The sequence below is a fragment of the Perognathus longimembris genome, chromosome 16 (genome assembly GCF_023159225.1).
Source record: "Perognathus longimembris pacificus isolate PPM17 chromosome 16, ASM2315922v1, whole genome shotgun sequence".
In the NCBI taxonomy this organism is placed as follows: domain Eukaryota; kingdom Metazoa; phylum Chordata; class Mammalia; order Rodentia; family Heteromyidae; genus Perognathus; species Perognathus longimembris.
Window position 1 is genome coordinate 51,818,566 of NC_063176.1, and position 14,293 is coordinate 51,832,858.

A 14,293-nucleotide genomic window follows, 5' to 3' on the forward strand; every position below is an offset into this window, starting at 1 on the left:
ATGGAGGCTCGTTCCCTGTGGGAGATATTCCTCATGGGTTAGCCACTTGGTCTACATGCAGAGCAGGCCAGGGTTGCTAGGACTCATATTAATGAATGGAAAGGGCTTCCCCTTGACCTTCTCCTTTGTCCTGTAAGGCTCCACCCATCTCTGAAGGTGGGTCCTCTGGTGTTGATGCATGAGATCTCTGCAGTTATCTGTCCTCTTCATCACCAGGCAGTCTTGGTGTTCTTTGTCCAGGTAGAGAACCTGACCCACAGAGAAGGGATGTGACCTCAAAGAGCCATGCCCCACCCCCTCCATCTTCCTGCTTTTGCTTTTTCCGTCACGTAGGCGCTCTCTCGCCTTCCTTCTTCCTCCTCCTCTCTCCCTTTCCTTGCTGGCTTGCTTTGCCCTCGCCTCTCACGGCAGGGTGACGTCCTATCTTGGACCGCCATCTCTGGTGTCTCTCAATAAAGACACCTGTCCTGTCTAATTGGGACATCACACGTAGGACCTTGAAAGGCACTGTCTCTGAATGGGGTACATGGCGTGTTTTGAGGGAGATGCAAACTTGGATCCATCGCAGTTGGGTAGCTGGGACATGGCGGAGCTGGTGTCCAGACCCCATCCTAAACAAAAGCCCCCCCTCTCCAGGCCCTCGTGGATGGGCTCCAGTCCATGAGGGAGCGTGGTGAGGCGGGTACATCCATGTGCAACCATCCACAGGAAGACCAAACATCCACAAGACCCTCCTCCAAGAGATCTGAGTTCAAATTGGTCTGGCTGCGGGGGGTGCCAGGCATGCCTGCACCCCCCGAGCCTTTGCAGGCCACTGTATTTGGGCCACGTGGCTTCTCCTGTCCCCTCCAGGTCACTTATGCAGTGGCCAAGGCCACCTCAAAGCTCAGGAATGACTGGGCATGCTGGGTGTAGTGTCCTCCACCCTTTGCTCAATGTTCCAGCGACTCTCAATATTTGAAGAATAGCACGTTCTAAATAAAGAATAATTAAAACCGGGTGCCAGGGGCTGGGCATATGGCCTAGTGGCAAGAGTGCTTGCCTCGTATACATGAGGCCCTGGGTTCGATTCCTCAGCACCACATATACAAAAAGTGGCCAGAAGTGGCGCTGTGGCTCAAGTGGCAGAGTGCTAGCCTTGAGCAAAAAAGAAGCCAGGGACAGTGCTCAGGCCCTGAGTCCAAGGCCCAGGACTGGCAAAAAAAAAAAAAAAAAAAAAAACCAAAACAAACAAAAAAAACCCGGGTGCCAGTGGCTCACACCTGTCATCCCACCCTGGGCAGGGAAGTCTGTGCAACTCTTATCTCCAATTAGCCACCAAAACACTGAAGGGAGCCGTGGCTCAAGTGGTAGAGCCATTTATTTTCTTTTGGTAGCATTTTGAACACAAAAGCTCAGGGACAGTGCCTGGGCCCTGAGTTCAAGGCTCAGGACTTGCACAAAAAATTTTAAAAAATAATGATAACTGGGTGCCAGTGGCTCACGCTTATAATCTAGCTACTCAGGAGGCCAAGATCTGAAGATTGCAATTCAAAGCTAGCCCAGACAGGAAAATCAGTGAGACTCTCCTCTCCAATAAAGTACTCAGAAAAAGCCAGAAACAGCACTGTGGCTCAAGTGGTAGAGTGCTAGCTTTGAGCAAAAGGAGCTTAGGGACAGCCCCCAGGCACAGAGCTCAAGCCCCAGGACCAGCACAAGTCAGTAAGTAAATAAAGATAATTAAAGGGGATTTTATTTTTCCCTTCAGTCTACTGAAAAGTTCTGCCTTTTTGAAATTGCCAGCCTGAAGAAGTCAAGGCTGATTTAGCCTCTGTTGTTGCCAGAGTATCTTCAAATGTGCTTAAATATACTGCTCCAGCAACTTTTTTTTCCCCTGGAAATATGTTATTGTGTTATGTGATTTAGGGGCTTTGTATACAGCAGAAGCACGCATAGCCTTGGAGTACATCATATTTAGGCCGCAGGTCAGAAACTATGAAGGAAATGAGCTCTGGGCTGGGAAAATGCTAATTAGCTAAAATTAACAACGTGAAAGCTCATTTCCACTTACTTCAGACTCATAATGTATGTGATCTGAGCAGGTATGAATGACTCCCAGACTTTTAGCCCCATCCATATTTTCTAGGTATAAAATGTTTTGAGGCATTTTGGATTTTTATTACCACTGAGTCCTTCCTGGGACAAGACAGAATATTACCCATAATATAGCATATCTATGGAGGATGGAAGGCATTTCCTAGGTCTTCCGTTTATCACCTGACATTCTTAGGTGTTGTTATTTATTGCCTGCATTAAAATGACTTACCATGAAGTCAAAGTGGGAAGGTTTATGGGAGAAAACCATCAAAAGACTTATGATGTGTGGTATGAAGCATATTTTAGCATGCTCCAATGCACTCCCCTGTCATTTCTGGTTGTACCTTGTTTCTAATTGCTCATTTGATGGTGGTAAATATTAAGTGGGCATTTACTATAACACAAGTACTAGGCTTTATGCTTTGCTAGGAATGCAGATAGGTAGATGAGAGAAAGGCAAAACTGATAAAGGGCCCTTTGTGGTCCTAAATTTTACTTTGGTCCTAGATATTATTAAGATATGACTGGTGGGGTTGGTAGAACACTAGCCAATGAGCAAAAGTATCAGGTACCAAGTTCAAGTCCTGGTCTCAGAGTTTTAAAAAAAAGGGTATGATTGGAATGAAATCAAGTGTAAAGACTGAAGCAGAGTTCAAGAGTGAGTGAGAATCACCAGGGATCCTACAGCCCAGTTCCGGAAACCTCTCTCAGGTGTGGGGGTAAACCCTCAGAGCTACACTTGCTAATCAGGCGCATTAGCATGGGTGATCCTGCCTTCTAAGGGCTCTGTCATGCACACCTATCAGCACACAGCCTAGAATGACAGACTCCTAGTCTCCAGGAGACAATGCCACCACTTCCTTGATTTGCAAATGGGGAAATGGAGTTCTTGAGTGATGAGTTTTAGGGCATTTAGTTCACCAAATATGCCATAAAAATATAGAAGCAGAAATATGAGAAGACTCCATGCTACTTCTAGTGAGGTCCCATGGCACAGTAGTGTGTGTGTGTGTGTGTGTGTGTGTGTGTCTGCCTGTCCATCTGTCCATCCATCCATGCATCTATCTGCACTGCAGTTTCAGTGCTCAAGTTTCATGGGGTTGCCAGGAAGAGTGTGGATGTTCAGTTTTTGAGGGCATTTGCACTTTCCCTTGCAACACTCAATTACAGCTTGATGTTCTGCTATAGATAAAAGACCTGGCCAGAAAGACTTAGTTGCTTCAAAGATGCACAATACCCACTAATTAAATCCTGTGCCTTTTTAAAGCCAGTGCTTAAAGTTTTTAAATGCTTCAAGTGCTTTAAGTCTCTGCTTGGAGTTCTACCTTCCTTCCCCCCACGAAATCAGGATGGCCAACAATTATTGGGAAATTCCCAGGTTATGGAGCCCTGAAGTATAACAGACTCACAATAAAATGTGATCTTGGCATTTTGATAGGAGGAAGAGCGGCTCAATTATCTACTTCCGGTTACACAGGAAGTAGTGAAGCTGGAATCTATATCTAAGCCTGCCTGAGTCCAAAACCATGCCCTCCACAGCTGCTTTAGATTTAATTCCAGCTCCCGAGTCTTCTGAAGCAGCCTGTGGATCCCGTCAGTTCTTATGCGGGTTAGAATGCCTGGGAGGGACTCATTTGTACTGACCTCTTCCAGGATGGGCAGTGACACATTCACTGCCCAGATAATGGCAGATGCCTCCTCATGTTCCTGGACTGATAGCTAACTCCCGCCTTCTGGGATGATGCAGGAGAGTGGAGCTGGTTGGAGGAGCTCACCTGGGGTGGGGTGGTGCCTGGTGCTTCTCCTGAGACCGCCTAAGGTCATTGACAAGTTCACCTGCAAGGCTACCCTTGTAGATGGTGTCCAGATCTGATGTGGGCTGTGTTCCCACAGCTATGAGAGAGACCAGGGAGGCCCTGGAGGACATGAAAAACAGCTTGCGGAGCCTGAGTAGCGGGAGTTCCCTGCTTAACAACAGCCTGGCCAATGTGAAAGACAGCATCCAGGACTCCCTGGACAGCAACGACTGCTCTTCAGCGCAAGCCCAGGAAACCTGTGAGCGCATCAGGTCCTCTCTAAGAGATCTGGAGAACACCCCCGAGTGGGATCAGGTGAGCGGGTGTGAGCAAGCTGGAGGAGGCTTCCTACTGGCTTCGTCAGGATGGTTTTTAATTCTTATTGTACTTCAAACATGTTGAAAAGTTATTAAGTTCAGCCCACTCTTGGCATGCTCTTAGCTACTTTCTCCATCTTACTGTGTCATCTCACCTATTTATTTTTTTTATCATTATACAAGTACAGAAAAAATGCTGTGTGTGTGTGTGTGTGTGTGTGTGTGTGTGTGTGTGTGTGTGTGTGCGCTAGCCAGTACTGGAGCTTGAACTCAAGACTTCATGCTCTTGCTTGGCTTTTTTTTTGCTCAAGGCTAGAGCTCTACCACTTATTTGAGTCACGGCTCCATGTCTAGCTTTTTGTTAGTTAACTACAGACTTTCTGCCTAGGCTAGCTCTCAGGCACCAGACTAGCTAGGATTACAAGTGTGAGCTACCAACTCCCAGCTTTTATTCAACAATATTCAGTACTTAGAATCTCTTATATCTGTAATAAAAGTTGAGTTGACGGCAGTTGGAAAGCTCCAAACATTTAAATACTAGTGATTGTAGGGACCATTCTGGAGAAAATCATACTTTCTTCAGACAAAGCTCAATGGTTCAAAAGAAAGTTCAAAAGTGTATTACAATATTGACATCCCAGGCCTGGGCTATAGGATATTCCCTTTTTTAATGTGGTTTAAATTTTCAGGTAACAACCTTGCCTTATATCTTGTTTTATATATTTTCAGCTCCCATCTGTGGATCAGAAACTTAGCAGTGTGAATGAGATTCTTAAAACCAATTTGGATGAGTTAGTCTCACAGGTACGTTTTTGGGTTTTGTTGGAAAATGATAGCAGCTTATTTATATCATATAAAGATTAGGTTTGTCTGTGAGGAAACAGGAAATAGTGAGGGGGATTGCCAAAGCCTCGGCCAGTCAGTCATGCTACCTTTATTTTCGTTCTTTCTGTTTTTATGTACATGCTGTACCCTCTGCCTCACACTCTTTCTCCCCCACCTTTCCAAGTACTTAATAACCATCATATATTGCCTTCGTGTGTGTGTGTGTGTGTGTGTGTGTGTGTGTGTGTGTGTGTGTTTGCTGGGGATGGCCTTGTGCATGAGAAGCCTATGCTCTACCACTGAGCTGCCCTCTATTGTGTAACCTTCTCTTAATAAAGCCCATAAAGCCTTATGTGGTGTATCCTTATTAGATCAAAACATTTAATTCACTTACAATAAGTTGTACATGCCGAATGAAGGGTTCTCATGATGATATATCCGTGCCTGCAAATAATAATGTTTAATAGATTCTTGTAGGCCTGCAGATATTCTCTCAGTGCCTCTAATTACATATAACTGTATATAAATGTTCCCCCACTAGACTGTGAGCTTCCATAAAGGCAAAGACAGGGCTTACCTAGCATTCATGAGGCTTTGGGTTCAATCCTTAGTGCTGCAAGAAAGAAGAACAAACCACCACCAAAAACAACAAGAAGAAGGCAGGAGAGCACAGGCCTGAAATACCTTTTCCCTGGTAGCTATTCTAGCAGTAGATACTGAGTACACGATAGACATTGCCCCATAGATATGATCCAGTAGGGTGCCCTGGGCCTGGCCTCTGGTTTGGGAACCAGAGTTTTCTGGGTACAGCCATCCTTTGCATTGTGGGATATTAGCATGACCAGCCTGCACTTACACCATGCTAGAAACATCTTACAACCATGATACAAAAATGTCTCCAAGTATCACCAAATGTCCCCAGAAGAAAAAAATCATCTCCTATTTGAGAACCATTCCTATAGATACACATATCAAGACTGTGTGTAATCTTCCTAGGGTCTGTTGAACAAACAAATTGGTTTTAAATTGTGATGAGGCTATCCTGTTTGAAAAGCTTTTTATTAAAAAAATAAACTAACTTTACTGGGTTTTATTTTTTCCTCTTAAATGTTTAGACTAACAAAACATCTTCACAGTCCCAAAGGATTTCTAGTACTTTGATTTAGTGATTTCCTTTTTACTTGTTTAGAAATTCACTTTAGATCCTTGTATGTGTACTGTCCTCATTATTTGGATTTTCCACACATCCCTGCCATCTGAAGTTACTCTCTCAAGAATTTTCTCGAGGGTGAAAACTTTTTGACTTGGTCTTTGGTTTATCTAATTAAAAGAAGAATGCTTTGTTATGGGGTTATAGGGCTGATGACTATCCCATAATAATTTCAGATGTAAGGTAAATACAGTATGTTTGTTCTACTTTTATGATCCAAGGTGAGTATTGGTCATTTGCTCTCCCACTTAACCTGGACTTACTTTGAACATTTTTTAGGGATCTAGATCCTTGGAGGAGATACCCCACACGATAAAAAACCAAACCACGCGTGCCATAGAAGGTGAGAGCCACGTTTGAGGACATTTTGCTTTTCTCTTTGTTAAGAATTCTGTAATTGGCCAGCACAAAGAAGTCAATTATTTTTGAATCATATTGTTCTTCTTTTTCTTTTATCGGTTGTGGGGCTTGAACTCAGGGCCAGGTGCTAAAGGAAGGAAGGAAGGAAAACAAAGAAAGAAAGCAAAGAAGAAAATGATAGATCCTACAGTTACTATATCCCTGAATGCCATTTCTTCGGTGGTAGAGTAGCTTGTTGTTATTATATAAATCACATAATAGGATTTTATAGGCATATACATATACAGTAATTACAGTTTCATTTCCAATGCTTTCTAAAAAAAAGATCTATGTATACTTAAGTCTTGGGCCTGAGAGTCACTGGAGTAAAATGGGGTGAAGAGGATCTGCCTCAGTAGTTTAAAGTTTCGTTCAGAGCAACATGGAAAAAAAGTGCCTGGGACATGATCAGCACACTCCACATTTTAGCCCCTTATGCCCCCCCCCTTTTTTTTTAAAATAAGATAATGGAAGAAGAACATTCAAACTTGACTTCTCAGTATTTTCTTGAAGTTGTACCCTTAGCCTGCTGTTTCATGTAGTCATTGCCTTTGGGGGCTCTTGGCTTCCTTCAGGCTTGCTATGGAATCATATTCTATGATAAGCATGTTCATATTTTGGGGGAGACAACAAATTGCTCAAGCTAATGTTTCTGTTTGGTTCTAATAGTTTGGTTGTAACCATAGTTTTTATGCGCTTTATGTTGGAAAGTACATAATGAATGTCCATTTGTTTTCAGATGTTAAATCGGTCTTGAATTCCGTTGGCCACAACATTGACAGTGTTTCCCAACAGCTTCCTATTCAGAACATGCTGTCATCTTTCGTAGATTCCCTTAACAATGCGGAGTCCCATTTCTACCATTATAAGTCCTACATGGAAAAGTATGATCCTTCCTGGTGAGTTCTTCCTTGGTGCTGGAAAGCTGGGAGTAAAGCTTGATTATGGAACTGCATAAAAATCTGACAGATGACCAGGATAGCCTTATGAGAATCAAATGTTCTGATAGGGACAAACTCTAGTTAAAGCTGGGCTCTAGTGGTTTGAAATCCTAGTTACTGTGGGGGCTGAGATTTGAGGATCTCAGTTTGAAGCCAGCCTGGGCAGACAAATCTACGAGGCTGTTATTTCCAAGTACCCATCAAATAACTGTAAGTGTGGCTCAAGTAGGAGAGCACCAGCTTTGAGCAGAAAAAACTAAGCAAGATCACTAGACCTTGAGTTCAAGTCCTAGTACTGGCACCACAGAAAAAGGAAGGATGGAAAGAAGGAAGAAAGAAAGGAAGGAAGGAAAAGGGAAAAGGAGGGAAGGAAGGAGGGGAAAAGGAAGGGAAAGGGAGGGAAGGGAAAGAAATGAAGGGAGGGGAAGGGAAGGGGAAGTGAGGGGAGAAAAGGGAGGAAAGAAGGAAGGAAGAGAGGGAGGGAGGGAGGGAGGGAGGGAAAGAAAAGAAGGAAAAGTCGAAGTACTCTCAGAAGTAGTATATACACTAAAATTACAACATGATGAAGATTGGTATAGCTTCTAAAAAAATGATGATCTATAAGTTTGTTTCTGTTTTTAAAAGAAGTTGATGACTGGCAATTCTTGAGTCAGATATACCATAGTTTGCAATTTTGATGTCATTAGTGATACCTAGAATCTCTTATAATTAGTAAACCAGGCATATAATGGGATTCTTAAAGCTTAAATGTAATTAAGATGGGCATTTGGAAAAATACTCTCTACTCATTGGTTAATACAATAAATGCCTAAAGGTTGATTTATGTTTTTTACTGCAAGAGCCTGGTCTTAGTTGTATCCTGAAGCTCAGGTGAGAAGCTGCTATACCAGTGCTTAGCAAATGGAATGCTGGTGGATATCTCCCGTAGCCATGGCCTGTGGGGGGAAGAAGGACTTGGGCCTGAGGAATTTGGAGGATCCTGTTGGATGTAAGATGCAGTTTCTTCTTATAACCTGGCCTAGAACCATCCATGCTGCCTAAGGCAATGGAGAATCCTGCAGCTCATTCATCTTCAGGTTATTACTTGGGTCAGAGCACAAGAGTAATGATATTGGCTAACATCAAGGCTCGGTTTGTGCCTGCCAGGCCCTTTACATGACATTTGACTTATTATTCACTGAGTTTGGTCCCATCCATAACCTTTCATTTCATTAATTTTATTTAAAAATTATTTCTAAATATATTACATTGTTATTGTAGAAGTGATGTGCGGAGTGGTTATGGTTATGTAAATCAGGTAGTGAGCACATTTCTTTTTGAACCATGTCACCCCTTTCTTCGATCTCTCCCAGTTTTCCCTCCCTTCTCCACACACAAGCTGTAGAGTTCATTTTCAACCCAGTGTCTAGTGAGTACCACTGGTGCATTTGTTCACCCTGTATCCCAACATTCTGGTGCCCCCTCTTACCCTCCCAAAGACAAACTAGCTAATGAGACAAAAGGAAAAGACAACAGAATCATCATCAACAACAAAATATCTCATTTCCACTTCTTGGAGTACATTTTTAAAAGCTTTTTGTTTAAATTTCCTGGGACTTGAACTCGGGGCCTGGGTGCTGTTCCTGAGCCTCTTTATGCTCAAGGCTGATGCTCTACCACTTGAGCCCATAGCACTTCCAGCTTTTTGTAAGTAGTCTATTGCAAATGAGTCTCGGGACTTTCCTGCGCAATCTGCCTTCAAACCTTGATCCTCAAATTTCAGCCTCCTGAGCTAGTAGGATTTTACAAGGGTGAGCCACTGGTGTCCAGTGAAGAATACTATTTTATACAGTCATATGAATCTCCAAGTAAACACATTGGATGGTAAACTATATACAGTGGGACATGATAAATTACACAAGACTTTAGACATTCACACAGTGAAACACAGGAAGATATTCATAGAAATGGATTACAAAGGCTCAATAGTCCTTTCTTTGTGACAAGATCTTGGGGGTTTAGAGGGTTTAGGGGGTTGCATTATAGCAGGGGGCAGGGGCTGGGGCCAAACCCCATCTGGCTATGCGAGGTGTCATCGTGCCTCTGGCACCAATAATGTACTGGCCATGTCTCTATTTGGGGATAGGACAAACATGAAGATGATCACTTCCCAATAACCTCAGGAGCTCAACAGAAATCACAGCTTCACAAAAGAGAAGGGAGAGAAGCCATCTCCTGTCTGCTCCCCATTCCCCCTTTCTCCTCCGCTTGCCCAGAGGGTATTTGAAAAAGAAATTCAAGGAATGATCTGACTTATTCACTCTAAAAGTTAGCTGAGGCCATGATCCCTGGCTTATTTAATTTTCTGTCCCCAGTATTTGGAACAACCCTCCACAGGCTGGCAGCTGATAGCTTTTATTATAATTACCAGTTGCTCTTAATTGGATGGAAAGCTTTTGCTTTTGTTGGGAGGCACCGAGCACAGAAAAAAAAAATTTTTTTTTAGCATCTTCAAAGTTGGGAAGCATTTCTTCTACCTTGCATGCTCCTTGGTTTCTGGGAAATGATGGTGTCACTCTGGGAATGCCAGGAAGAGCTAACTGGGGAACCATTACCCTAAAATGGCTCGCAGGACCATTAGAAAATTGAGATCTGCATTCTGCGGGCATTTGATTTAGAAGACTCATGAAATTCAAAAAGTCCTATGCATCTGCCGTGTAGAGTGTCTTTGGTTCCGTAAAGAACATTGTGCCCCAGAACATCCCTGCCAATCACGAAACGTGTTTGAGAATAGCCAGGGAGGAGAGCCTGCTAAATCTCTATTCACTAATGGTGATCTGGCCACAACCTCCAGCATCAAGGATTTCAAAAGGACTTACTCATGGAGGAAAAACTCAGAAAGTGCTACAATCCCCTTGTACTTGCCCCTGTAGAAGTCACTTCAAGAGAAGGAAATAAAATCTCATGACCACTTGAGAGAGAGAGAGAGAGAGAGAGAGAAAGAGAGAGAGAGAGAGAACCTCAAAGCTAAACGGAAGGCTGTCCCCCCCTCTGACGTTTAATGGCCAGGAACCGCTCTTGGGCTGGGGAGCTTCCACACGACGGTTGTAATATATTCGATGTCTGTATCAGGTGGTTGAGCAGCTTGGTCATCTGCTTCCTGGTGAGCCTCATCGTGATGTTTTATTACCTGGGCTTGCTGTGTGGCGTCTGTGGCTATGACAGGAAAGCCACCCCGACCACCAGAGGCTGCGTGTCTAACACGGGAGGCGTCTTCCTCATGACGTGAGTGCTTGCTCCTCTTCCTCATGTGGGGGGAGAAGCATGGGAGGGAGGAGAGAACCCATGCTGAGCATGTGCGTGGTGCACATGCGTGGTGCGAGGTGCAGAAGTGCCTTTTCTTGGTGTGGTGCTGCCTTCCTTTGGCTTGGGTCAAACACAACCAATAAAAGAGAGTTCCGATGATTGCATGTGACGTACCAACCACACTCTGTATACAGAGTGAGCTCCCTTTTAAAACAACCATCAGGAACAGTTCACTTTCTTGAGTCTCCGTTGTTCCTTTCATGTTCATTCATTCATTCATTCATTCATTCACCAGAAGATGAGGTAACCCTGTCATCAAACCCTTGTGCTGTTGTTTTGTTTTTGTAAGGGTCCTAGGGGTTTGAACTTGGGGCCTTGAACTCTCACTTCCTTTCACTCAAGGCTGATGCTCTACCACTTGAGCCACAGTTCCACTCTGGCTGTGGAGTCTCTGAGACTTTTCTGCCCACGGCTGGCTTTAAACCTCTATCCTCAGATCTAGCCTCCTAGCTAGGATGATAAGCGCCTGGCTTAGAACCCTGCTTGATACGGTCGTCAGTACCGCTGGAGTGGGACTCTCGGAAAGTGATTTACAAACAGTGTTGGGTGACCCAGCACTTGTGGGATTGAGACAGGTAACCCAAACGAGGGACAAGGTCAGGGGTGAGACACCGGGAGTGGAAAGCCGGTGGCTGGCTGGGACGGCCGCCCTGGCTTTGAAGACATTCGCCTCCAAGTCCAAGTGTTGGGGAAACATTTACTCCGGTCCAGAGGGTCGACCATCGCAACGCTGATGCGTTCTTCCTCCTCCACTTCCCCTTTTCTCCACAGTCAGCTTCATCTCCTTCCTCACAGGGGAAACAAAAGCTTCCCTCCACTTCCCACCACCCGACCTCCAACACACCCACGTCTAAGCCCCCCCGTCTTTTCTCCAGACTGTTGGAGGTAGATGGGTTCGTCCCATTTCACCCTAGGACCGTCCGCCCGCAGTGCTCTGGGTCCGATCCCTTCCCTCCTCTCTCCCTCGCCTTCCTTCTCTTCCCCTCCCCTGAACTTTCTTCTTCACCCTTACCTGGGCTCTCTTCCCTCCCTTCATTAACGACCCAAAACAACGTCCACCAACACTACCTCCTCCACCAGCTCAGCCGACTTCTCAACAGAGCCAGCGTGCCCTTCTCCCCCAACAGCACAGTCCACCCCCACGCGGTGCCCTCCTTTCGGTCACTTCACCTCTGTCCGGTCAGTGGCCACCTCTGGCCGCCAGGGTGAGCAGTGCTGCAACCTCTGAGCATTTCCTCCTGCTTCCCACACTCTCTTTGTCCCCAGCCTCACATCCCTAGGCTTCCTGCCTGCCTCACTGGCTCGTCACCTTGGCCTTGTTCCTTGCCCTCCTCCCATCGCCTCTTCTTCTCCAGGCCCAGAGACAAAGAACTGTTTTTCTTTTTTAGCGTATGCCCTGCACTCCAGTCACACGTTTAGCTCTCCCGCCGTAGCTCCCTGGCCACATGACCACTGTCCACCCTATCTTCTCTTCCTGCCCAGACCGTCAGGGTTTCCTGCTGCATGCGATAGCTGTCTCGTCCACTGGCTTCTCTCCATCACTCGCAGCCTGAGCAGGACACCTTTCCAAGCCCCCAGCCCCCACAGCCATGCCCCATTGCTGGGTGGCCCGGTCCAACCATTCATTCTTCGCTGTATGTGTGCCAAGAGGGCTCTGGCTCGGAGAGAAATCACTGGTGTTTCCTCTACACCTTGAGCCTCTCAGTCGTTCCCCCTACCTCCTGGGGTCTCCTTATTGCATTCCAACCTGCCTCTGAAGCTGCGTCATCCTCTGCCACCCCTGTGGATCCAGCCACCTCGGCTCCTTCCAGCCTCTCAAGGGTGCTTTTCCGGCATGGAGTCTGTCTCTCTATACTGTGCCATTTGGCAGTGAGGATCGGTTCTCTCCTGACTCCAGTACCTAGGCTCCTGCCCATCCTGTAAGACAGCCAGGTACTGGCATTTTCCTAACAATAAATACATGCCCAGGGATGGAGAGATCATAGTGTGTGTGTGTGGGGGGGTCTTCCTCGCCTCGCTCCCTAGTGTGGAGATCTATTCAATGTGCAACACGCTGAAGACTGCAGTCCACTGTACACACCAAGTGGGTAGAATTCACAAGTGCTAGTAGGTAACGTTGAGTAATTCCTTATGGAATGGCTAACTTCATATTTCTTTTTTTCCTCCCCCAGTGGAGTTGGATTAAGTTTCCTCTTTTGCTGGATATTGATGTTCCTTGTAACTTTTACTTTTGTCATTGGAGCAAATATGGAAAAATTGGTCTGTGAACCTTATGCAAACAAGAAGTTTTTCGAGGTACGTTTGACTTTCTTCTTATTGTGGGAAGACTTGAAATTTCTGTTTAGATTTGGATTTTATTCTATCTTGTGGGTCATTTCAAGAGCAGTGATAAATTAGGAGTAATCTGATTTTAATTCACACACTGAGATTGTTTCTATATGTAATAACACACATACCCACCTATGTCTAGTAGTCGTCTTACTTTTTGAGTGTGCGTGAAATCAATACCTAGAACAGAGGCTTGAACATCAACGTGAATTGTAGTATTGGGAGAGAATGAAATTTTCCTCAGTGGTCATTTCTCAGAAGAGCCATTCCCAGGATCTCCCTTTACCACCCTAGGGTTCCTGATATTTAAAGAGTCCTGTGGGTGACAAAGATGGTTTGGGGCCCTGCATTTGAAGTGAATGAGCTTGGTAAAGCGCACCCTTCTGGCAGAAGTTTGTCCCTAGTGACTGAATTCGAGTTTCACTTTTTCGAGGATGGATTCCTACAGTCCCTATGGGCTCAGCCTGCCATTTTGATTTTTTTTTTTTCCATTAGTGAGGAAGTGTTGAGTCCACGTGCCTGTCTTTCATCGTTTCCTACTGCTTTTTCCCATTTCTGAGTTTTGAAATGTATTTCTGTCTTTTATTGTATTTATATTTTCCAACCCAAGTCTATTTGTAAAATCAGGTAAATGACTATGAAAGCACCCAGTTCTCACAGTGGGATTAGTGGGTCAACAAAAATTAAATTGTGAGTCTCAGTGGATCAAATGATCTCTGTTTGATCTCTTAAGAAAAAAAAAATAATCCAAGACATCAAGCCGGGCTTCATTATGTCCTGTGCACTGCTGAATCATTTGAAAGTAATTGTTTGAAGCCATTTGTGTATGTGTGTGTGTGTGTGTGTGTGTGTGCGCGCACACTGATACTCGGACTGTAACTCAGAGCCTCATGCTGTGGCTTAGCTTTCTCATTCAAGGCTGGCACTCTTACTACTTGAACCACAGCTCAACTTCTTTAAAACCATACCCTGATCAGAAAAAATCTGAAATCCAAAATATTCGAAAATATGAAGCTTTTTGACCACCAACTTGACATAACTAGTGGGAAATTCCTA

The 14,293-nt window shown here is 44.8% G+C and overlaps 1 protein-coding gene across 1 annotated transcript in view; it reads left to right on the forward strand.

Annotated features, from left to right (window-relative positions):
* Prom1 (prominin 1) overlaps nt 1–14,293 on the forward strand; it is a 72,573-nt gene that overhangs the window by 37,433 nt on the left and 20,847 nt on the right. Inside the window, exons 8-13 of the mRNA XM_048364459.1 lie at nt 3,970–4,187; nt 4,919–4,993; nt 6,504–6,567; nt 7,363–7,522; nt 10,676–10,828; nt 13,081–13,204. Of these exons, the coding sequence (XP_048220416.1) occupies nt 3,970–4,187; nt 4,919–4,993; nt 6,504–6,567; nt 7,363–7,522; nt 10,676–10,828; nt 13,081–13,204 (794 nt within the window). The remainder of the gene's footprint in view (nt 1–3,969; nt 4,188–4,918; nt 4,994–6,503; nt 6,568–7,362; nt 7,523–10,675; nt 10,829–13,080; nt 13,205–14,293) is intronic.